Genomic DNA, 24,486 nt, shown 5'->3' with positions numbered 1-24,486 from the left:
AGAAGTTGAAGTAAGTTAACATTGTTAAAGAGTAATTAACTAAAAATCGTTAACAATTATTTACCATTCAAATACTTCTGACTTCTATTGAAAACTTTTAATAAAGCATCTGATACGGAACTACCATTTATTATACAGCAATTTAAAATAAAAACTGCGATTGCAACTTTTTTTCAAATATTTGTAAAAAGAATTTTTACAAGAAAATACTCCATGTAAATTTTTAAAAATTAGCAAATTTACTGAAAAATGAGATAAAAATTGATTTGCTAGTTAGTTAAATAAGCTACATTTAAAAGTGCGTACATTTTTAAAAACACCCTTTTGCCATGAACTTTTTTCTTTCTACAATCTGTCCTATGTGTTCTCTATGACATAATATATGATTTGTAGGGGAGAGGCCCTTTGGCTTTTTCTCGTAATCAACTGTCATCGTTAGTAGCTTTAAGTTGGCAAATCTTGTTTCTAAGTCTATTTACTTTATTTTTTGTGAATTTTGTTTACTTAGTAAGTACAGCAAGCTGTTTAGGATGAACTTTTAGTCGGTTTCTTGGAGCTGATACTGAGGTCTTTACGAATGACTTCATGAAGCGTTATTTACCATTGTAAAACACTTGGCTTTGAATCTATGTATTATATTAATGTTAAAGGTGCTGGTGGCCTAATAGGCTTCAGAATAAATTTTTATTTGCATTTTAAAGACAGATGTGACCTGTGGCTTGTAAACCAGCACATTTTTCTTAGCACAATGCCGTGTTGCTTTCTTTTGTAGACTGTCCAAAGACCCTTCCCAGGGGACACAATAATTTATAAAGAAAATAGTTATACGTTTCTTCTCATGCTTGCCTTGCATTTTATAATAAATACATTTTTTTAACGTTAATATAGTAAAAAACAACTATTTTTTATCCACTAATACAAAATATTATTTTTAGCGTCATATTTTACTATGTTAATTGTTTAATATAAGGCTCAGTTTTATTTAATTTAAATTTAATTCATATGAAACGTTTATAGAAGTAAAAGAAAATGGCTCACAATAAATGACTGATCCAATTATTTCGCTGTTTTATAAAAAAAAGCGTTACACATGTTTTGGCTTAAATTAACAAAATTAAATATTCATGAGGTTAAAAATATTACTTGAAAAAAATATGTAAGGATACTTTGCAGACGTTGTTAAAGTCAGATTTAATAAAAAGGTAAATTTAATAATTATTTATAGTTATTGGCAAAGCTTACAAGTATACTCTGAGAATATTTTACTCGGAACATAATTTCTATTATAGGCGATAGATTACAAACTGTCTAAATTAATCATTTATGATAGCAATTACTGCATTAAGTTGATACCATGCATCATTCCAAATGGACATTTACAATACATACATGTAATAATAATATAATTAACATCACATTAGAAACATTTACGTCATGATTATGATACATGGTTCACATAGTCCATCGTTTTGCATCACATAAAAATAATTTTATATTAAAAAATATTTTGTAGTGAGTGAAAGCTAAACATTAATTTCTATAGTATCCATTTTACCGCTTGATTAAATTTAAAAAAATACACAGCAAGAGACTAATATATTATATATATAGATAAAATGATTCAAATAAAATGTGAAAAATCATATATACGGTCATAAATCACGGTACAAGACGTGTAATTACCGTATTTTATTTAAATATTTTAACTCTTAAGTTAGAGCGAACAGGAAAGCAATTCACGTGTATTTATTTATGTTTTTTAGCACTCTTGTGATAAAGTACGTTGTTAAACGAAGCATAGTTATTTTATAATTTCCGTGTAGCTTTTGCACGGCGCTAAATAGAACAATTACTAGTTGAAGCTAATGATAATGACTGATATATTTCTTTTATAATGCCTCTTCTTGCGGATAAACGCTTTTAAGGGCTCAAGGGCACGGGGAATCCAATTATGAGAGTCGCTAAATTGTATTATTACACACAATGTAAAGATCAAGTATGTACCTTTATACCAAAAGCGGATAGCCTGATACTTAAAACAATTACAATTATACTGTATATAATATTTTTTATGCACAAAATAAATTAAATCAAAAGCTGCAATACTTTTATGACAATTTGATAAATTAGTTAAATTCGTTGTATATATAATACATAATTTACCGATGTACTGATTGAGATTGATTTATTAAAAAAATGATTTATATATTACACGTATAAAAAGTTTAGGGGAAATTTGGCGGTTATTTATTACTTCCCATATCGAAATTTAGATTAGAAAAATGTAGGTGGTCGTAAATTCTATGCACATTAATGAGTATGGATCTATATTAAAATATATATATTTTTAAATAGATCCACATTTTGCATTTCCACCAACAGTTGTTAGATATTACATTACATATGTATTAAATTTAAATAAAAATAAAAATAAAATGTTATAAACTAGTTGGTTTTGATTGCAACAGTAAACTTTTTTTTGCACAAAATAAATCAATCCTTACACTGATTTATTATAGATGAAATTCGTCGCCCTCTCTATTTTTTAGCTCTCAGCGTTTTCCTATAGCCTTTCTATTTTCAATAACTGTAATGGACATTTATTCAGATGTTTATCAAGCTCATCGATCGTTAAAGCTTAATAAAAATACGCCATTGCCATAAACAAAAATAAGTTAGCGATTAATAGCAGCAGTATACAATTTCGCACAAAAGATACTGATGACTAAACAAACCTTGCATTTACTAAGATTTATGATTAAATTCCGAAAGTGGATAAATTAAAAATACAAAGAAATAGAAAATTAACAATGATAACACTACGAACATAATTTGCGTAAATTTAAAAATTCTTTAGTACTTAAAAATATTTCTTAGCTTTCATGAAAAAAAAAACAAAGTATATAAAATCATTATTTGGCGACTTTAGCAAAGTCATAACAAATGAGAACCGACACTAAACTGGACCGCAAATATTGTAGTCTGAGACAGACAATGCTATTAAATTTAAGAAAAAGTCAACCAGATCTTAATCGATACTAGCAGAGTTTTCAAAAAATCAGAACGAGGAATACTTTAGATCGCGATAATAAACATAAACTTTGATATCTTGATATTAAGTATTTATTATATTTATTATTACAGTCAAAATAATAATAATGGCACGCGTTTTTATTTTCTTCAAACAACGATAAATTTAACACTCCCTGCGTTTCGCTTATTTTTCATAGCGTACCACAAACTCGTAAATTGCTAGAAAGACATCGAGCGTCGAATAATTTTGCCAATTTATTTTATAGCCAAACTTCGATACGCCACCACTGAATCGATTGGGGTATTTCTGTACTATTTTAACGCTGCCCGATAGCGAAACTTTCCAAAGTGCAAAACGTTCCCATCTGAGTAGGTGCGAAGGAGTTTCTCACCTACAAAATAATAATTAGTTTCAATCCCGCAAGCAGTTGACGTTGATCCCTCGGGTTTGAGAATACCCGGTAGCATTGTAGGATCCTGTTCTAATTTGAACGCGAAATTGCACACCGCTGCCTATCTAAATACTTCAATTCAAAGAGTGAGCCACGATCAAATTAATAACGCCGAAGTAACCCTTTGGCGAACAAGGGTTGACCCTTGTATCGTGTATGTAATGTATCTTAATGCGTATCACAAGGTGGGGACTTCAATGATCTAATCTCGATTTAGTTTAACGGTCACTTTGGCAGAATATAAATTTGTTTTATTTGCTCGTAAATATGCGGTTTTCGATCAGCTTCGTAAAGGGCGGATTAATAATGTAATGGTTTACCATTGACGAAGGTGTCGTTGCCATTTATTAGGGTATTGTAATGCCAAATACGATATAATACAATGTATACGGCAAATTAGTATACATCATACTTAAAACGCTAGTTCATGACCTTAAAAGCGTAATATATTTTTTTGTTCAAATAATGTTTAATAAGTATTTAGGCAAAAACATTGTATTATTTTTTAAATATCATAAAATCATCCAATACTTTTATTAAAAATATATATAAATTATTTTTGTCTACAGTGTATATATGTATATGTGAGGTGTCATAACTAGCTTTTCATGTTTCCTATATATGTTTTTATATTTATGCCACTCAATTGTAATGTTACGATATGCTTAATTTATCTCACACAAAGCAATATAAACAGGAAAAAGGAAAAATGTTCGTAAAGTAACATAGTTTTATTATTTTGTAATAATTTCGAGTATTTAAACTTTAATTTTTGAGTTTCCCATTTGAGTTACTTTATATTTATGAATCAATAGATAGCTTACAGTAGCTAATTTTTGTAAATGCACATTTTTTCGTATTTAATACAAAAACATTTAATTAAGGATTATAATTATTAATTAATGTATAAATTATAAATGTTAAACTATGCTAAAATATGTGCTATGAAAATAAATTGTATTTTCATACATATAGCAACTATTATTAACAATGCATATTCAACAGATTCGCAATTTTGCATATTTATTGAACTTTGCGTGGCTCAAAATAATGCTATTCCCGGTAAAGCGCGGTTAGTATTTATGACATGTAAATTGTTAAATAATAATTTTAGCAAACAGCAAACATTATAAATTAGACCGCAGCTTTGATTAGAGCTTCAAGCTTACAGCGCAGCTTCAATCGCTTTATTTCCGGTTCGGTTGTTTTTATTACAAATTCAGTTTCCGGAATTCGGAACTCTATTACGCCCCAGCATCGCGTAAAAATTGACAGGTTGTAAACGGGACGCTTCCCGGGAATACCGAATTGTTGGCAATTCAGTATTCCCAGCGGCGGCTCGTGGCGGGTCTCGTGGCAATATCGGGAAAACTGCGACGCCGCCAGTCTGAATTTATGTTTTTCATTTGCACTCGAAATTTTCTTGCGACCGTTAGGTGACGCCGTTTTCTTTGATATACTTTACCTATTTTTATATATATATCATAGAATCTTATTTTAGTCGTATCTTTAAGCCGAAAAAGGCGCTTCAAGTTTCGCCTTATTATGTGCGTATCGATACCCTGTTTATCTGGGCACGGGAGTGAAAATATTATAAAAATAATCCATAAATAAGTTATTTCAGTATCGTTTGATATGAAAAGGTGCTTAAGGTAATCAAAATACAGCAATATTTTAGTTCACAAAATATAAAATCAAGTAAAAAACATCGGACCCAATTTCTAGTGCCAAATAATTGCATATTGGACTATATACAAAAAATCAAAAAATGCAGCCATTTTAATTTTAAAATTTAATTATCAAAGATTAGTAGTTTGGTAAAGATTATATAAATCTTTAAAAACAAAAGTGGTAATCTGACTTTTTAACTGAAACGGATTATATGTAAAAAAAAGAGTTATTTCAAAAGCAAAAAACGACTTTTATATTCGATATAACATTCCTGAAAAAGTCGGTTGAATTAGATACATATAAACTCTTGACGTTAAACTCTACAACTTTTTAAGTTATACGGTTAAACGCTTCACATTACACTGGTCAACACACGTTTTGTCCCTTTAACTTAAATAGCTGATTCAGATAAATAATTTTGCGCTTATTTCAGAAATGTCAAAACAATATTTTCAGAATATTTAAGCTTTTTCAACCAATATTTATAAAACGCAAGTTATTAAATCTCAGTAGTTTTGCTTCCGCGAAGAGCACTCATTTATTGTATCATAAGTGTTATTCATAAACTATTGATGAAAAAAATCTGCTAAGGCTTAGCAGATATTTTTTTCATCAATATATTTTTTTTAATCTAAGCAATATCAGATTTAATTATCAGTCTCATACCCGAAAAAATAATAGAAGAGTCATTGGAATACAAAAGAATCAACTATTGATAAAATCAACAAGCGCACTAAAATTATTTTACACTAAATCTATAACCGATTAAATACTCAATTTATAACCGATATCAACTGAGAAGTCGTAACACATATACATTGTAGTACCTCCGCGTGACATTGAACGCAAAGTTGTGGTGAAGCGAACACGTGAAAACAAAACGTAAATAACTGTGCTACCCCTTTAACAAATTGTATTAGCTTCTCCGAATAGTCAATATTAAATAAACATCTATCGGGATATTAGTTATTAAGTATTTATCTAAATGATGACCATTGTAATTTTAAAGGGGATTTTAATGCTTCACGATGGTAAAAAAAAGTTGATTTGACCCTACTCCTACCTAATTAAATTCATTGAAAAAAAATAAAGAGATGTTCTGAAAATATTATAGAATAATATTTTATTTTAGGGTCCATCAGTGCATATGGGCAAATCTAAGATAAAGCAGTTTAATTTTACTCGCGTTAAAACGCGTTAAAAGCGTCATAAACTAATGCATTCTTTTTTACGATACGGCAGGCAAGTGACTATGCCATTGTGCATCTTATGACAATCGGTCATAAATTTTAAGAGAATATGCTAAATGCCCGAGTGCAAATTAGGGATGCTTTTAAAAGATTTTTTTTATAAATCTGACCATCACAAATTTTTATTTTTAATAAAATAATTATCCAATTAAATATTTAAAAAATAATTTAAAAAAAACGGTTATGTTATACACCTAAAAATATTTGATAATCTCACATATTTTTTTTTGAGCTACTCATAGCCATCGCCAAAAACATCATTGCGTTTGCTAGGCTTGTTGAGAAGCTAGATGGCTTCAGGCGCTGGCGTTCTCGCCGCAACGGGAAGAATAAAGGACACGATCGCAACTCTCTAGGGCACTTTTAAGCTAAATCCGAAAGTTGCTAAGCATTGACGTATATGCTACGCCGATCATACAATAAATTGTATCTCAACGCTTCTAGTAAAAAAGTAGAAGAATTCAAATACAGATACTTTCCGTACTCTCTTTTATAGAGATACATTTCTTTGAATTCTCTCAAACAGAAACTAGTACTTCGCTTTACTTGTATGTCAGAAAATAAAACCATATTCGAACACACTAGAACTAGCGTATCATAAAGAACGCAAATAAATGCAAGGGTTATTGTATATATACTATTAACACTTTACCTACCGCTCACACCAATTGGCATCCTGAGTGTGCCAAAAGTTGAACACCGTAGACGCCAATTGGCGTCCTGTGTATGTGATCGTCCATGTCAAATTAAAAATGTATGTTTAGTGTTTTATTTGATTTTTTTTAAGAGATGAATAAATAAATGTATGAATTTACATTTTATTTTGAATTTTTTTTAAATTATTTTTAGGTTTTATAAATATATAATATTTTGTACTTCTTTCATCCGGCAGTTTTACTACCAGACAAACTTATGTATCTTTTGATGCGGTCCGAATATTTGAATGAGTTTTTCTAGACATGTTATAAATGTATCAATGCATATATTTAAGTCATTATTAAGTGGTTCTCAATATGTGGTTCGCCGGGAATAGAAATTAATTAATACATTTCCTTATTATTAGATTTTAAAATTTATTGATGATTTTAAAATTATAAAAGCAAGAATTCTAGCAATTTAAATAAAAATAATTTAAATTGAGTTAACCAGCGGTTTTTAAACTTTTTCAAATTTCCTAAAACTTTTTTCTAGTATACTTTTTTTCGGACGGTGTAAACAAAGAAAAAATATGATATTTTGTACACAAACATTTAAAAATGTATATTTTAAAATAATTTATTAGGTAAATGGGTTTATTTAGAAATTAAGTCAAAAAACATAAAATAAAAAATATGATGTAAATATAGAAAAAGTACAAGACACTAAAAATTTATCATATCATTAACCATTAGATAGTATTGGATTACTGAGAATCTCATGATTGTCAGATTAGTAAGATTTATTTTTTTCTATCCTGTTATAAGGAAATTCAAACATATTTTTTGTGAGTAAATATTATCTCCCCTGAGATATTACTGGCTTACTGGAAGTATCAAATCTGTGACATTTTTTTAGAAAGTGGGAATTTTTTCGAGTTACTTTTTTTTGATATTAATAAATGCTTACGTTGAGATTGTCAGATCTTATACTTTTAGGAAATACTTAATGATCGCGTAATAGAAAAGTTTTATTTAGTAAAGCAATACGACAATCGAGACGGAGAAGGCCAGGAAAGCAACAGCTTCCCTCTTAACGTTATGAGTAACCATGATCCAGCTATGATGTCCGAAATTCAGAGTTTAACCCACTTCGTGACTTCAATTGTTGCTCAAATATCAATGAAAAACTAAATAACTTTGTCTTGTATCAAAAAAAAAAGACCCTGACACATGCAAAAATAATATTTTAGAGATTCTGCTACTGCTTATTTATTTTGTTATTTTGATTCGATTACTGTAAATCTTTGCTACGTTGACTAAAGCAATGTAAATTTAACTACAATCTTTATCACATAAAATATATTTATATGTGAGTCTGTACATTCAATGTAACGTAAAGTACAATCGTTTAAGTATTAAAAGCTACCCTATTGGTTGCAAATCCGTTAGAATTGTCTCAAGTTGCGTCGTTAAATTGAAACTTTGTTCGGGCACCTCCGGTGTAAGAACGCCTAAATAAGGATTAAACCAAGAGTCGGTTGAACGATACAATTCTCGCATTTGTACAACGAGAGCATAAAACAACTGGGTGTTTCTGCACAAAAAGACGACAAAGATTTACGTCGAGGAGGTTTTTTGAAAACGCCGCGGGACTTGAGAGATGTTTTTGTTTGGAAAGTAATTTGATATACTGTGCATAAGTATATTTCTTCTGTTGTGCGAATAATAAATTCAAATACTCGGCGGAAATGTTGTGAGATAACTTTTCATTTTGGAGATTTTCATCTTGATTTATTTTTATTTTATTTTTCACTAGTATATGTGTGCATGCGTGTGCGCTTGGAAATGGTTAACCTTTTGCATTGAGAATGAGATGCCAGTTTATAGTTGCTGTAATATAAGATGGTGCGTGATTAGAACAGCATGCGAACTAATTTATGCTATTGATGTGATACAGATGTAATGTTTTTTATTTATTTAAATTAACTTTGTATTTCTTGAAAAAGTTTCAGTTCTAAAATTAATCTTTACACCATAAATAAAAGGACATTGTATGAAAACAGAGAAGAAATGGATTGATAGACAAATCTAAAGTTATTTTATAAAGCAGAAATAATTGCATATAGAACCAAATTGATTTGATCTTGAATGTAAATAGGATAAGAACTTTTTAATTAAAATTACCTAATATTGCATTTTTTTAATATGCTATATTAAAAATAATTACTTTCAATGTTGAACCAAAACTGTAAACAAAGTAAGAACTCCTATAACATTCATATAAAATTATATGAACAATTGTATTCCACCATCAGGTAAATTTTGCCATTACCGCCCAATTATACCCACACGCTCTAGGATATCACATGCTTTGTTGCACATAAAGATTAATTTAGTAAGCGCCGCATACATTAGCTTTGTTCGGTTATTCGCAGCTCGTTCAAAAAGCAAATTGCTAAAGCATACGGAAATTCTGATTCTGAAATACTCATACACACGTCGTCTTAATCGCTGGGCCATATGATTCCATTAACGCCGGAGTCATTGTATTAAATCGTTAATTATCTCAATTTAACCTGGGCAGCAGGTATCAAAAATAAAGTTATAAAAATACATAAACAGTAAAGAGAAACGAGCCAACGCAACGGAGCGTTATCGAAGATCGAAACGTGATTATGAAACTTGGAGGGTAAACAATTTTAAATTCGTTAATTAAAGCCAGAGTAGAAAGGGTGTAAATATGAGCTAAAGTAAGCTAAAAGCTGTGAAATATAAGATTTATAGATAGCCGAGTTAATTATAAAAAATACCAACAATTTGTTAATTTATAAAATCATTTTGTTAATATTTATAATACATTTTGCAAACAAGGTAAAGAAAATAACATTTTTTTTAATAAATTAAATTTAAGTGCTCACAATAAATATATTTATTTATTCAGTGTAAAAGCTAATTTTATAAGGGCTTAATATCCGTATTTATCAATATCATTACAATATTTTATGGATTTTTTATTATATGTATTTTCATGAGAAAAATTTGTTTATTTTTATTATTTTATAAGTGTTAAATATAGTATAAAAAATAATGATTTATAAGGAGATTTAAAAAAATACTTATACGCTTTGGCTTTCTATAGTAGTGATTAATAAACCTTTCGTTTTAACCTTTCCCTTGGGAAAGATCCTAAAACCTACGCCTACCATTAATCTGGCCTTAACTGAGTGAGTTTGCATTTTAATCTCTAAAATAAAAAAATGCGTTATCACTTACATAAACTCAATGAAGAAAATCTGCATTTAAAAACAATAGTTCTAATAAATTCAGAGGAAGTGGAATTATGAAATATTAGTTAGATGAAGTATTAACTCAATGCCAATAAGCGGTGGAGGACAGGTTTTAAGATAATCAAATCAGAAAATCTGGCTAAAGTTAAAGGCAGGCAATGATATAAATTAATAAAGCTTCAATAAATATTTTACAAAGGTAAATGCACTCAAAAATACAAAGAAATGAGAAAAATGGTAGCTAAATTATGTAGAAGACAGATGCGAGAAATGATCGGAGTAATAGTGCATTTGAAAACGCATAAATCACAAAATAATTCCAGAAAATTTTATAAAGCTCTATGGAGTCTTATCAACACTTATCAACCCGTATTAAATGCATATAGAGATAAGGAAGGAAAAATGCTTTTGCGAGAAAAAGGGAATCATATAAAGAAGAAAACTCTATTTTTCACCAAAAAATCTTAAAGGTTGTAGAATATTTATATTCATTGTCATTTTGCTATCTTATATAAATACGGATTTAATTATATATGGTTGAAAGGTTACTCACACCTCCCCTAGAGAGTTGGGTAGATCTTTTCCTGATCCATAATAGGCTTTCAGCGGACACCGTTTAGGTCTACATTATTCTAATCCTTATTCTGAGCTTCTCTATGTGTTCATTTAGGAAACTATTTCATTTATTCATGTTTCGCTCCATTTATTATTATCTAATGTACTATATAGTGAATTTGCAGTTTTGCAATTAAGCCTATTTGATTTTTGTAATGATATTTTTTGTATAAATATATAAAATTAAATAATAATTTATTTCATGTACTTTTATAAAATCCAATTTTATAAAATCTAATCTAATTTATAGTGATGTAGTAAAATAATTTCAAGATGTAGTTAAACAAATTATAACTATGTATTAGTATTTAAAAAATATATAACAAAAAACAATTTTTAACAAATTGCATTCACCTATAGCATATTTCATATATATATATATATTTTAAAAATTAAGTTTGTTGGAAATATATTTTATCAAATATTTATATACATTTTGAGAACGATAGATCTGTGTAAAAATATTATTTCTATTCACACAAATTGCTCAATGGAACGCGTTTATAGTCTTTAAAAATATTTGATTTATTTTTTGTCCAAGTCATTAAATTTCTTCAGACGATTAATTTCACTTGATAGCGACTGTCCTTTCATCTGACGGATTAAATCCCAGTCACGAGATGTGTTCCGCAAAAGACATAATCGGTCATTTGACACCAACCGGATCACAAAGCATTCTCAGCTTTTCCCTCGTCATCCCGCTGTGAGGGACGCTGTGAAAAAAAATCGACGCCAATCCTCCAAATTACAATTCTGACATCGAGGTCAGGAATCTGATGAGATCCGCCTTTGTATTATAGATAAGTTTGCATGTGCTTGTATGTACACTACGTATTGTATGGGTAATTCTAAGAATGTCGATATTTGTTAAAGTTAAAACTTTATTTTAAATAACAATGAGCTACCGGTAGCTCCTAACAATAAAATTGACGTAAGTGTATATATATAATTAAGCCTTAAACTAAAGTTGTATTGTATGATCATGGTTAATTAAGATTAATATTTCCATAATTAATCAAAGATATTTTAGTCATTATTATTATTATCCTCAGCTTTCAGCAAAACGAATTTAAAAAATACCTGATATCTAATCCAATAGTAAACGTTTACTTTATTAAAAAACTTAATGCAAATTTGTCCCATATTTTCAAGAGTCAAAAACTTGAACGTAACGAATAACCAAAGATTTGATTCTCGTCAGTGAAACACGTTTTTTAATATCAAACTTTTTTCATTATTCACATTTTAAAAGTTCAGTCAAAAAATATCTTTGCGTTTTAATATTCCATTTTTTTACCTGTGTTAATTATGCGATATACCTGTATGAATATAGGCTATTATCACTATGGCATAAAAACAGATTCTGAGTAGATTTACGCAGTTTTCTGGAAAAACTCAGGACGTGTAAGGTAAATCGTAGTAGATAATTTAAAAAGCCGATATCGTTCAAGATTATTTCGAGAGAAAAATCTTCTTGAGATTTCTACCTTAGGATTTTTTGTTCGCTAAGAACGACGAACCTTTTCCCATTGAATACAATTCAAATTATATACAATAGTCAGCCTGAAAGGAAAATATACGTATGTATGTTTTATACATATTTATACATAATATGGTATTCAGCCTAATTTTAATAGAATATAAATATTGAGTTATACAAAAAATAAGTGAAAAATTAATTTTTCACTTAAACTACAAATATATGTATTATTTTTATATATAAAAATAAAATCCCAAGAATATCTGAAATTTATTTTAGAAGAAGTATCTTAAAAAGTGTCAATAATCAATATATTTATATATATTTTCGTACTTTATGGTACGTTAAAAAATCAATAGAGTGCATAAAAATAATATTATGGATATACTATGTACGTATCATACGTAACAGACATCACAGCAAACAATAATACAATATGACACGCCAGAAATTTTGGCTCCAAAGACATTGCTCTTCTACCTCAAAACTCGATAAAGATAAAAGCGAAACTGTAAATAAACAAAACTCAAGTTTGAACTTAATGGTTCAAAGCAAGATTTATAGTATTAGAAAACCATAAAAACAAACCAAAGAGCACACATATACTAGATGAAATAAACACGGACTTGAAAAAAAACTGTTAACTAGCAGCTTTTAGGGAAGAGAAATAAAGGATGTATAATAGAAAATGAATGTATAATAGATAGATATTTTAAGAAAGTAATAAAGCTAGAAATAAAATTAAGTCGTGAGAAGAAACGCACAAAGATGTAAAATATAGTACGAGATATGGAGTACGCTATAAATCTTTACAAATTTAAAAAACTTTACTCTTATAGAGATTCTATAGAGATACAACAATAAATCATTAAAGAGATACAACTGTAAGAATGTTAACAGAAAAAAAAAACAGTCAAAGGAGAAATAAAATATTTTATTGTACTCTTAAACGTGGCCGGATATTTTATCGACAAACATAATTAGATTTATTAACGAATAAAACTTAAAATTATAATAAAAAACAATGCTTATATATAAAACCAACACTGCAGTTTAGTCATATTGACAAGAACTGACTGATTGAATTACTATTTTTGTCAAGCTACTTTATATATTTCTCACGGTGCCAAAAATTTTTACATAAAAAATTTCTGAGTTTGAACAGCAGTTTAAATAATACAGTTGGTTTTTAAAAATCCATTCGACTGTACAGTTAAGAAGCTTTCACTTTAACTTTAGTTTGAAGTGAATAATCTGCAAAGTGATAACATGCTAAAAAGGCAATTTCCAAGAAAAGAAACTAATTAAGATCTAAGATTAGCAATTAAGGTCATATGCTTGGGGATTTTTATTTGGCAGCCACTATGTGAAAAGACATTTTTAAAGATAAAGTACATGAAATCACAATTATTGCTTGAAGTGAAGAACTTCAATCCCTAGTTTGATGAAATATAATCTCAAAAAGAAAAATTACCTTTTCTAAAAGTAAAGCTTATCACTAAATATACGTATTTTAAAAAATTTGTAATATATGTAAAAATTTATTTGAATAGATAAAAATATGCAAATAGTAATTTTCTCTAAAATTTATTAAGGAAAAATTGTTTTTTTTTCAGTTAAATTTTGCTTTCTGGTCTGCAGAGCAAAAATATTTACGATCCGACCCTTTACAAAAAAGTAGTTTTTTTTACTTAACTTACAAATACATGCATCTAGGTATATAAAAAAAATCATGAAAATTCTCTAATTTTATTAGTAAAAGTATTTCAAAAAGTGGCAAAGTGGTTACTTTATATCGTATATGATATTTTTTCACTTAAATTTTGCTTTCTGGCTTGCCGAGCCAAAATATTTCCGATCCAGCCCTTTACAAAAAAAGTTTTCCAACATTTGGTTTCAAAAGTAAATAATTTATAAATTAATAACTGTTTATTCTATAAAAATAAACGCGCAATCACATGGTTTGTACAGAATAAAACTTTTGCTTTTAGATGATTAACTAACATATACAATAATATTACAGAATCAACTAAAACAAGTTAAAAAATATGAAAAAAGCTTTTTACCGTTGAATTGAAAAAAAGGTAATATAAATATTTGTTAGATATATTTAATATTTATTTTATTTTAGTAGATAATACGTTTTAAAAAAACTTAAATTTTCATTATTTGTCGATCGTTGGGTATTATTCCTATTTATCTAAAAGGGCTTGATATAATTATGGTTAGGTTTTTATCGATATAAATCATTTTCACCAATCCCACCGGATTTTCCTTAACAATTTTATTTATTAAATGATTGATTGTTTTTTTTTCTCTTTCACAGGTATTCAGTTCCTGAGGGACTGCCCCCGCGAGCCCCACATCCCTTTATACATGGTGGTCGGAGGTGCTTTAGGAGGTATCAAATTAGGTTCACTGCTCTGGACCCAATTGGCCGGCACACCCCGGGCGCCACGGTCTCTAGGACCTAGATTAGCCTCCTTGGCTTTATCCGTACTGCTACTATCGTGGTTCGCTTTGGGCAATTATTGGATATTGCGTATCAAATGGCCAGATTTTAAGCCCATGCTGTACGAACCGAACAAGTGGTGCGATAAGACCTTGTACACGTTCTCGCTGGTGCACCTCATCATAGTCTATTCGGTATTCGCAGTCGTGTTTGTGATCATCTTGGTACTGGCAGCTTGTCAGTTGTTCGGCTGTCCTTGGCTGGGGCCGACGAGATTTAAGTAGCATCGCAGGAGTGTGGTCTTGGAGATGTGGCACAAGACCGTCAACGACACCCTGGACACTTCGGCCATGGGTGTAATGGATAAATGATTGTCGACTGATATAGTGGCACCACAGCAAAAGAAGTTGAAGCGGTTGCGGGACGGACTGGGCAAGAAGAAGAAGAGCAGATGCGGAGGAAACAAGTGCTTGAAGCATGTTCATTTTGATTTGGTCACCGAGAAAATTTATTACTAAAAGCCTGTATTTTACATTAAATGGTATGTTTGCTTGCAAATTACATGCTATGTGTGTATATGTTACGATAAGATACATAATATAAATATTTAGATTAATAAAAAGCTAGGTTTACTGCCGTTGAAATATAAATGAAATATCAGAGTGAGGAATCCAAGAAAAGTGAACTCTCTGAATTAAAGTCGATACTTGTATTTTAGCTTTAGATACAATTGTGATACTCTTATTTCATCTACGTCAGTGGTTCTTAATCTGATTTAACATAATTCCAGCCTGAATCTCAAGATGAGTTTGACTGGTTAAGATTATGTGTGATCTATTTAACAAATTTTTGCCTAATACCGTATGAAGTTCACAATTTAAATAATCCTAATAGTATGTCTATTTATTTTTTAAATCTATGATACAGCAAATAATGCAAAAAATAGAAAAATGGGTTATACTCATAACGATGAATAATATAACTTTCGGCAGCATAGACTTCAAATATCATTTTATTATTTACAATATGGTAAATATACTAAATGGTGTACGTTTATCGCAACATATGCACATAGTCATAATAATAAATTAAATATTGTATAATTTAATTAGAATCTTCAACAATAATTAAAAATATAATGCAAAATCTGTAAATGAGCTATAATAATTAAAATATATTTGATTAATATAAATCAGCACATACTTATCAACGAAATCAACATTATAAGTTCACTTAGAATTATTTCTAATTTCTAGAATTTCTATTTTTTTAATATTTTAATATCATCAGGGTTAAGCGGGATCACAGAAATAATAAAATTACGCGGTGCACGAGAGAGTTCTTATATTTAACAAAATCTATAAAAATCCATGTTTGTATAATAATATAAATTTTATCGTTGTAATATATACTAGATGAATAAATGTTTAATTAGTATATTTGTGAACTATGCATACAAATGTGAAAACATGTATTTTAGTAAAATTTGTGACCAATGTAAGATTCTTAGAGAATCACATATAAAAAAAAAGTAAGCGCTGTATATGATTAATTTAAGAATTTTTCAAATGCATATTATCTTGTTAATAAATTAATATAAGATTAATATATTATATATGTAACAAAAACTATAATCGATTTGTAAATTACGTCATATATTATTATATAAAACATATTTATGATACAAGTATATGAATATTTAATATGTATGAATATCTAAAACCGTACAAGTGTTATTCGTTAAAGGAATTAAAAATTATTTATTTATATAGAGTATAAATATTTATACATAAAAAATAAGTTTAAAACTTTAATGAATAACGACTTGCGGTTCTGCTTGTGGTTCAGGCTTTAATTAAAAAACAAAAAAGATCATATCTTTATAGAAGTATTAAATATATATTTGGAAAATATATAGAATGTGGATGTATTTAAATTGCTACAGGTGTCACTATATATTAAAATATTATCATTAAATAACGCTTTTTGTATTAATTATTACACATTTTATATGTTTAATGTGTTTAAATGTTATATGAAAATAATGCCAATCTAAATTGTTCACACTTTTTCATTAGTGTAGTTAAACATTGCGTTTATGTAAAAAGATAAATTAAAAAGATATATCATATGAAACGGAAATTGCGTTTTATTTTGATGCTTTCAGAAGAAAAAAGGTAGAGAGAAATGTGACGTGTATTTAATGATATTTACGTGGCTTTTATGAGTTATCGGTATAATCAAGTCTAGAGGAAGTTAGCGTTAAGATAAGGTAACGTATTCAAATGAAAACTTACCTAGTTACATTTACTAGAAATACATTTTGCAAAGAACGTTCTATGTTTAGTTCTGATAATAACCTAAATACATTTTTGTGTCTTATATAATATTAATAAAATTCAATATTAAGCTGCGTTTCGATAGATTTTATGGACGTATCACTTCAATTGTGTATAATCAATATAAAAACTCATTCGATTAAAATTCTCTTTTACCACAAAACCACAAATAGGTGTTTTCATATCTAATAAATAAGATAATTTATTAACTTTATATCATTACTCTAAAAATATATTTTTTATTATTTATTACGTACAAATAAGTCATATTACGTACAAATAAGGGCCATTCGCAAAAGTTCGCGAACAGATGTATAGATGTCAGTAATAAATCTAAAAATATATTTGCAGCACAGTCTCATAAACAGCTTTAAAACTTCAAGTCGATTACTTATTTGTTATTGTTGTAAAAAATTGTTTAAATAGTGTCACATTAGAGTAGTAAAAAAATTGAATAAAGAATGTAACGGTTGCACTTTTAAAACTTTGTCGTACGAATATATCAATTGAATTTTGTAATGAATGTTCTGAATGTAGAACAAAATCATCACACTGATTTAGAGCAGTGGTTTTCAACCTATATAAAATCACCTACTCAATAGTTCAAAACATGTTTAATTTATGAAGTTGCTATTATTAAAGACGTATAAGTGATTCAAAGACTTTCATGTTACCTTTAATAAATATTTTCTATGAGTTTGATTTTTTAAATTAGGTTTAACTGATGCAAGTTATAATATTAAATCTGAATTTGATATAAAATTATTACTAAATTTATTTATGATTAATTTAGGGAAAATTATTCTGCTGAACACAAGCTGATACGTTGCAATTTTAATACTTTGTTTTGACTTATGCGATTTAATGCTAGATACGTGCATTGGAATTGTTTCTGCGCAAATGAATGTGAAGCGACGCCCTTTAACTACTTGATACAGACATGATTTTAATTTGTTTTAAATCACTAACGCATTACACTAATAATTGCATGACGTTATCGATTATACATTTTAACACTGAAGAGCGAAGTTAAGATAATAGTGCTAGTTTGAATATTTTTAAGAGTATATTCAAAACTAAAACAATTGACGATTATATTAATTATAGAACAAAGAAAAATCTACTACAACTGTAGGTCAATGAGTAGGTATGAGAAAAGGCTTGAAGGTTTTTTTTATAAAAGACACAAATAAAATTTTTTTCTTTAACATATAAGTTTAATCGGCAAGTAGAATAATTACTTTTGAAGCAAAAGAATAAATTTGATAAAATTTTGGCACTGACAGATGGTGACGGGTGGCAATTAGACACAACATTGAATTACTAGTTTATCGATGTTATAAATATTGGAAATAATGAAACGAGAGATCGCATTCTCGTCGAGGTCCATCAAAGAATGTTGTTGTCGTTGCGCCTAGTTGTATGGAAAAAATAAAACGGCTCCCACAGAGTATTTATTATAAATTATAATTATAAATTTATTCTATAATATATTTATTTATTATTTCATTTTAATATTATATACTTTATATTAAAGTTATAATTTTAAACTAAATACGCCTGGTTGTATGGGAAAAAAGTGTCCTCTACAGAACTTCGTTCCTAGCAATAATTATAAAATTCAACTAGGAAGAGAGAAGGAGACCTTGGCATTGGCGAATGTTAGTCTACGCGTAGTGAGGTCGATGGAGCAGATCGGCTCCCTATAAAATTGTAGAAGGATGATGCATTTCATACAAGTACTTCACAACATAAAAAATTAGCTAATAAAAGAGTGATTTACTGTCACACTCATCTTATTCACCTGATTTATTTATGATCTGCCATCTGGTTTCAAACATCATTTGAAAAAAATGATAAAAAAACTATAAATTATTAATTCAACTAGTTCCCGGAAAAATCTTTTAGAATGAAATAGCAGAAACATTATGTTGAAGTTCAGAGAAATTATATTAAAAAAAATATGTAATTTAAAAATAGATTTTTTCATTAGCTTTTTAAATGACCTATGTATAGGGATAGTCTTGATTTTATATTATAATATAATATATTGTGTGCAGTATTAATCTAGTAATAATGATAATGTTTCTATCTATGAATAATACTAATTAAAAAGAGGAAAATTAAATATCATGACATCATGAAGTGAAATTTAATTTAGCCTTATTGTCATTATAAAATGCAACACAAAGGCACCGCAGATAATTGGTTAGCAAAGTTTTAATTGAGTTCCTTTTTAAAGCAAAATACATTTTTACCCTAATTACGTGATGAAGTACTTTCATTAATTGTTTGATAAAAGCTGTCATGAGGAAAATTTAATAGCGATAATATTAAACAATTTAATTGAATTACAAACACTTTCAGACACAGTTGCATTACATCACGTCTCTAACATTCCACTTTATTTTTCGATGTCAAGCAAAAAACCGTGAATAATGACACGCGAAGTATACTTTGCGTCATTAAGGTGAAGAACGGAAGAAGTGGCCCATTACCGTAGCTCAAACTCTCGAGGGATAGGGGGAAATACTCGACACTGCAAAGAAAACTCTCTCGTTTCTACATTTTATGTGTAAATTTGTATTTATAGAGCTAAATTTTAACCGAGCTACGTGGCAAGACCGAAAACAATATTTGAGTTAAAGTTATACAACACATTAAAGTAGGTTTCATAAATTCACTTGTAACACACGAGTAGGGATTGCAATACTGGTTTTCAATTTTTTTTCAAATTCATGTATTTTATTTGTACATAATAAAATAAGATTATATAAATAAATCACATCTTATTCATATAAATCAGTTTTTAGAAAAAAAAATATGTCGCATTTGAACAAGCAGATTTACAATTTTTTACACACTCTTTTCATGATAAAAAGTAATGAGTAATATAGGATTACATTTCAATGGAATAAAACGGCGAGCTCAGGCCTTTGGTGTACAAATTTAGTAGGCATACAGAAACGGCCGGTCAAAAACAAAGTTTATCTAGACTTATTATTCCAAAAGAAATGAGATCTGGCGCCCGTATTAAAAAAATATTTTTTCCGACAATATAGTGAAGGAATGAAAATTAATAAATAAATGGGACAGAAAGATTTTTGTACACAGCCATCTTATTGCTTTTTATTAGTACTCGTATACAATAAAGGATCAGCGTATAAAGTATTTTTATAAGTACCTGAAAGTAAGGAAGATCGTTTTAAAGCTTATTATTTTTTGTAACACAAAATATTCATAAACTGACAGAGATAATTGGTCATACACGTCGGCAACTTAAGTCGAAATTTGAGCTGCTTATTTATTATATTTTTTTAAATAAATTATAAAAATGAGAATATTTACTATTCTTTTGAATCCTTGGATTTTTTGCAAAATTCGCAAGCATATATCAATATTGAACAGCATAAACTAAACTTAGCAATAAAGCATTAAATTCGACTTTCAATGAATAGATATTTTTTACCTGTATTTTTTATCACAAATTAATAATAAAAATAATAGTAATTTCAATATTGCTAATACCAGTATTGACTGTTTTTTAAAATTAAGGTATCATTGCAATACCTTCACACGAGTACGTTTAGCTCGCTTACGGAGATAATGTAACCCATATACGATATATATTCACTCTTTGAGATTTCTTAATTAATTTTCATAAAAAGTCACGTAAGTAATCAGTTATACAGTAAAACAAAATTTAAAGACTTACTGAAGATGTTTATATTCATTTTATGCTGCATTTATATTCACCCTCAGGATTAGATCTTTATTTTTATTTTTTACTGTAACTTTACTTTTACTGTAACGTAACTTTTTATAAAAATTAATTTAGCACTAAAATTTTTTTATGGATCGTGGGATAAATCCTAATTTTGCATTTGAGAGCCGTACACAGTGATTTATCCGCACCTAGCACATAATGGGTTAAAAAGCTTTTTTTAAAGATGAACTATTCCAGATTTTAATATTATTAATTTTTATACAAAAATATTCAATTAAATAATATTTTCTGTGTAGGAAACTGGAAATTAATGTTGAGTTTATGTATGTGTCAATCGATTACCGCTTAGCATTAAAAAGTCATTCTATGACATACTCAAGGTTACGAAATGGGTAATTTAATGGTTTCATCGCACAGGTTTGGTAACTGATTTAAATTTTTTATTGCTAGATTATTACATATTATATTATTATATAGAAAAATATAAGCAGTTATTGTATAATTTTTATACACTAATTTATTGAGAGAAAGATAAATGCAGTTATTACATATTTTTATTTTTCGTGAAATATACTAAGTATGTTAGTATATGAATTATTTTGACTGATTTGTTCAATAACTATAACAGTGAAAGTAAAGGGATATTTTAATAATTTCACAAAAATAATTGTATCGAATAAACATTAACACATTAGATATATTTTTTAGTCTACTAAAATTAAATTTGATACTGTGATAAATTTATTTTGTGTCATAATTAATTATTTAGTGTTAGTGAATGTTATTCTTTCTATTGGTTTTGATTGGTTCGAGACTGTTTTTTCTGAATATTCTGCTGAATACTATAATATATTATTCTATGACTGAATGACTCGGGGAAGCGATGCAGTTTTTATCTATGACAATTGTCCTGAGATTTCATTGTAAGGAGATTTTTAGGAAGAAGTTTATTATGTTGCTTTTTTTGAGAATTAGGTATTATAACCTATTTAAGAGTTCTTGGAAATTGTTTTGCACATGTAAGTAACTGCTTTTATTCCGAGAATCAGGCGTGCTATTTAATTATCTTGGCTTGTTGTTTAAGCTTATTATTACCGTTCTTGTGTTTTGGTTAAGCGACGTATAATTGCTCTTCTGAGAATACTGTCTTAGCTCATATCAAATGCTCGTTATGATGTTTATTCTTACTTTATGGTGAAATTTAGATTCACGAAAATCTTAAATTTAAAATACTTTTTAGATGTTGCAAATTATGCCGAGACTTTTCCGGTAAAATAAATTGCTTTATATATATAATAACACAGTTTCCTATAATTTTTAAACGATTTTTTTATTTAAAAATTTAAAATTAGTTAGTGTGCTAAAAATAACTTTGCCGGAAAAAGAACATTTTGGGCTAAGGAAATAATTCTAGATATTGGAAATAAATTTATTATGCACATCGAAAATGGACTCTAAATTCATGTTTACGAGAAGTGAACGTGTTTTCCTACCGCAGGGATATTTATTACAAAATTAAATGTAGACTCTCAGATACTTCGCTTGATACATTTTTTTAAAAGGTTTTTTTGCCGATATATCGTAAAGAGTCCTGCGTCATGCGTTTTCTTTTATTAAAAAATACTGGAATACCAGCAAGTTTGCCTCTATATGATAATCAAAAATGGTAGTATACTATTTCCACGTACTATCAAATGAAAAATAAATTATATTTTTCTTCAAATTTTTGTGAAAAAAGTCCTCTCATCCCACTGCGACGCAATGCAATTAAACGTCGCCTTTTTGGGGTCAGTAAATTTTTTTATGAAATGTATATACCATAAATACAATATTTATTTTATATAAAAATAACATTTTATCTCACACTTCTTGAACAGAAATAAATTTCAGGATCAAACTGTCTGGCTAGGTAAACATAAAACTGATCCAATTAAAAGAAATCGAAACATCCCGGTTTCAACCTAAAATTCTGTATGTTATTACAAAATAAATAAATTAGATAAAACAGTAATCAAAGAGCTTCCAAAAAATATCATCAAAGATTAAGAAATCAGGGGGGAAAAGCTACAACTCGGATAAATTATCGCTGTATTAGATTATTGTAAAATAATTGAAAAAAATCAATATTATTGCACTTAAATCATCACTGAGGAATAAATTCACATACGAATAAATATGTATTTTTCATTCCTAATATTTTGTGTAGATTTATAATGGTCGCAATAGTAACAAGCCAGTTATTCATAATTTTCTTTAAACGATTTATAAAAAATATCCGTTTATAATATAATATAATTTGCACTCACCATATTTTTCGGCGTCCTTTTTCTGCTTACAACTGTCACTGACACATTTTTTTCATCATTACACTTATAAATTACACTATATCACTATCTATATTTATTTTTATTATTTACACTTTTTATCTATTTCAATATTTTTTGATACGTATAAAAACACTCATCAATATTTAGAGAAATTTCACAACTTCTGCACATGTATGCTGTATCTTTCCTTATTCCATGTGCAGAACAAACACTACATTTTCTTTTCACATTTTTTTCCACACTTTTTATTTTTATTGGCTGATGGTTATGCAGCTTATACGAAAGCCTTTTGGGTGGATTGACAGCACGGGCACGGCAAAATGTGTTAGAAACTAATGAAATGTCTTTAGAATCGATAGATTCCACTGAATTCTGCATCCATCCTTTAGCCTTACACAAAATAAAATTTTTGTATTTAATTTTTCTGTTACGATTCAAATTTTGATAGACACTGAATGAATAAAACAATGCGCAATAAAATAAATAAAAAACAAAAATTTTCTGTTTATTCCATTGTTTTTCGAAATATTATGTAACTAGGTATTAATGGCCGCGATAAACATATCATATAATTATTACGGTTCATTATACATTATATATAAGTCCGGTTGTTCTGGTTTTTTCCCCGTGTCTATCATATTATTTTGGAATCTCTTTTATTTGTTTTTCATACTTGGATAAGCGTATTACTTTTCTTGCCATGTTTCAACTGTAGGGGGTCTTAATTTTATATTTTTAAGATTCTGTCAGACACCTATTTTTCCAGATTGTTCCACAAATTTTACCACTACTATTATTATACTTTCCGGATTGTTCCATAAATTTTACCACTACTTAATTTTGATATTAGCAAACAACTGACTTTATTAATGCATTTATTAAATTTTAATATATCTTAATTGAAAAAAAGTTTTGGGTTTTCAAATTAAATATATTTTTTTCCTTATTTTATATATAGTTGTTTTTAATATTGTATTTATGTTAATATTAATCTTGACCCATTGATATTTAATTTCTATAAAAATGATGTTATTGAAACTAATTCATAACTCTTCGCCAACTTTTTCGATGATGACTAGATAGAAAATGTGTTTAGCAGCAACTAAAATAATTATATATTACTGTTTTTTATGAAAGTGATCAAACAAGTACCTGCATGTTAAAGTGGCTTACTTTGTAACTAATTAACTGGCTATATACTAAGAATATCTAAAA

General features: G+C 28.2%; 2 protein-coding genes across 4 annotated transcripts in view; one reads left to right on the top strand and one right to left on the bottom strand.

Annotated features, from left to right (window-relative positions):
• Positions 1 to 16,197, top strand: part of LOC148235080 (uncharacterized) — a 119,696-nt gene extending 103,499 nt beyond the window's left edge. For both annotated transcript variants that reach the window (XM_088186812.1, XM_088186811.1), the window contains exon 6: positions 14,753 to 16,197. In XM_088186812.1, coding sequence (XP_088042938.1) covers positions 14,753 to 15,162 — 410 coding nt within the window. In that variant the 3' untranslated portion in view covers positions 15,163 to 16,197. The remainder of the gene's footprint in view (positions 1 to 14,752) is intronic.
• Positions 1 to 24,486, bottom strand: part of SCCRO4 (DCN1-like protein SCCRO4) — a 215,468-nt gene that overhangs the window by 122,127 nt on the left and 68,855 nt on the right. The window lies entirely within an intron of this gene.

Source organism: Plectrocnemia conspersa, unplaced genomic scaffold (assembly GCF_051122295.1).
Source record: "Plectrocnemia conspersa isolate PC_06_02 unplaced genomic scaffold, ASM5112229v1 ptg000005l, whole genome shotgun sequence".
Lineage (NCBI taxonomy): Eukaryota > Metazoa > Arthropoda > Insecta > Trichoptera > Polycentropodidae > Plectrocnemia > Plectrocnemia conspersa.
Note: the sequence above shows the minus strand (reverse complement) of the source record. Positions and strands in the feature narration are given on the sequence as shown.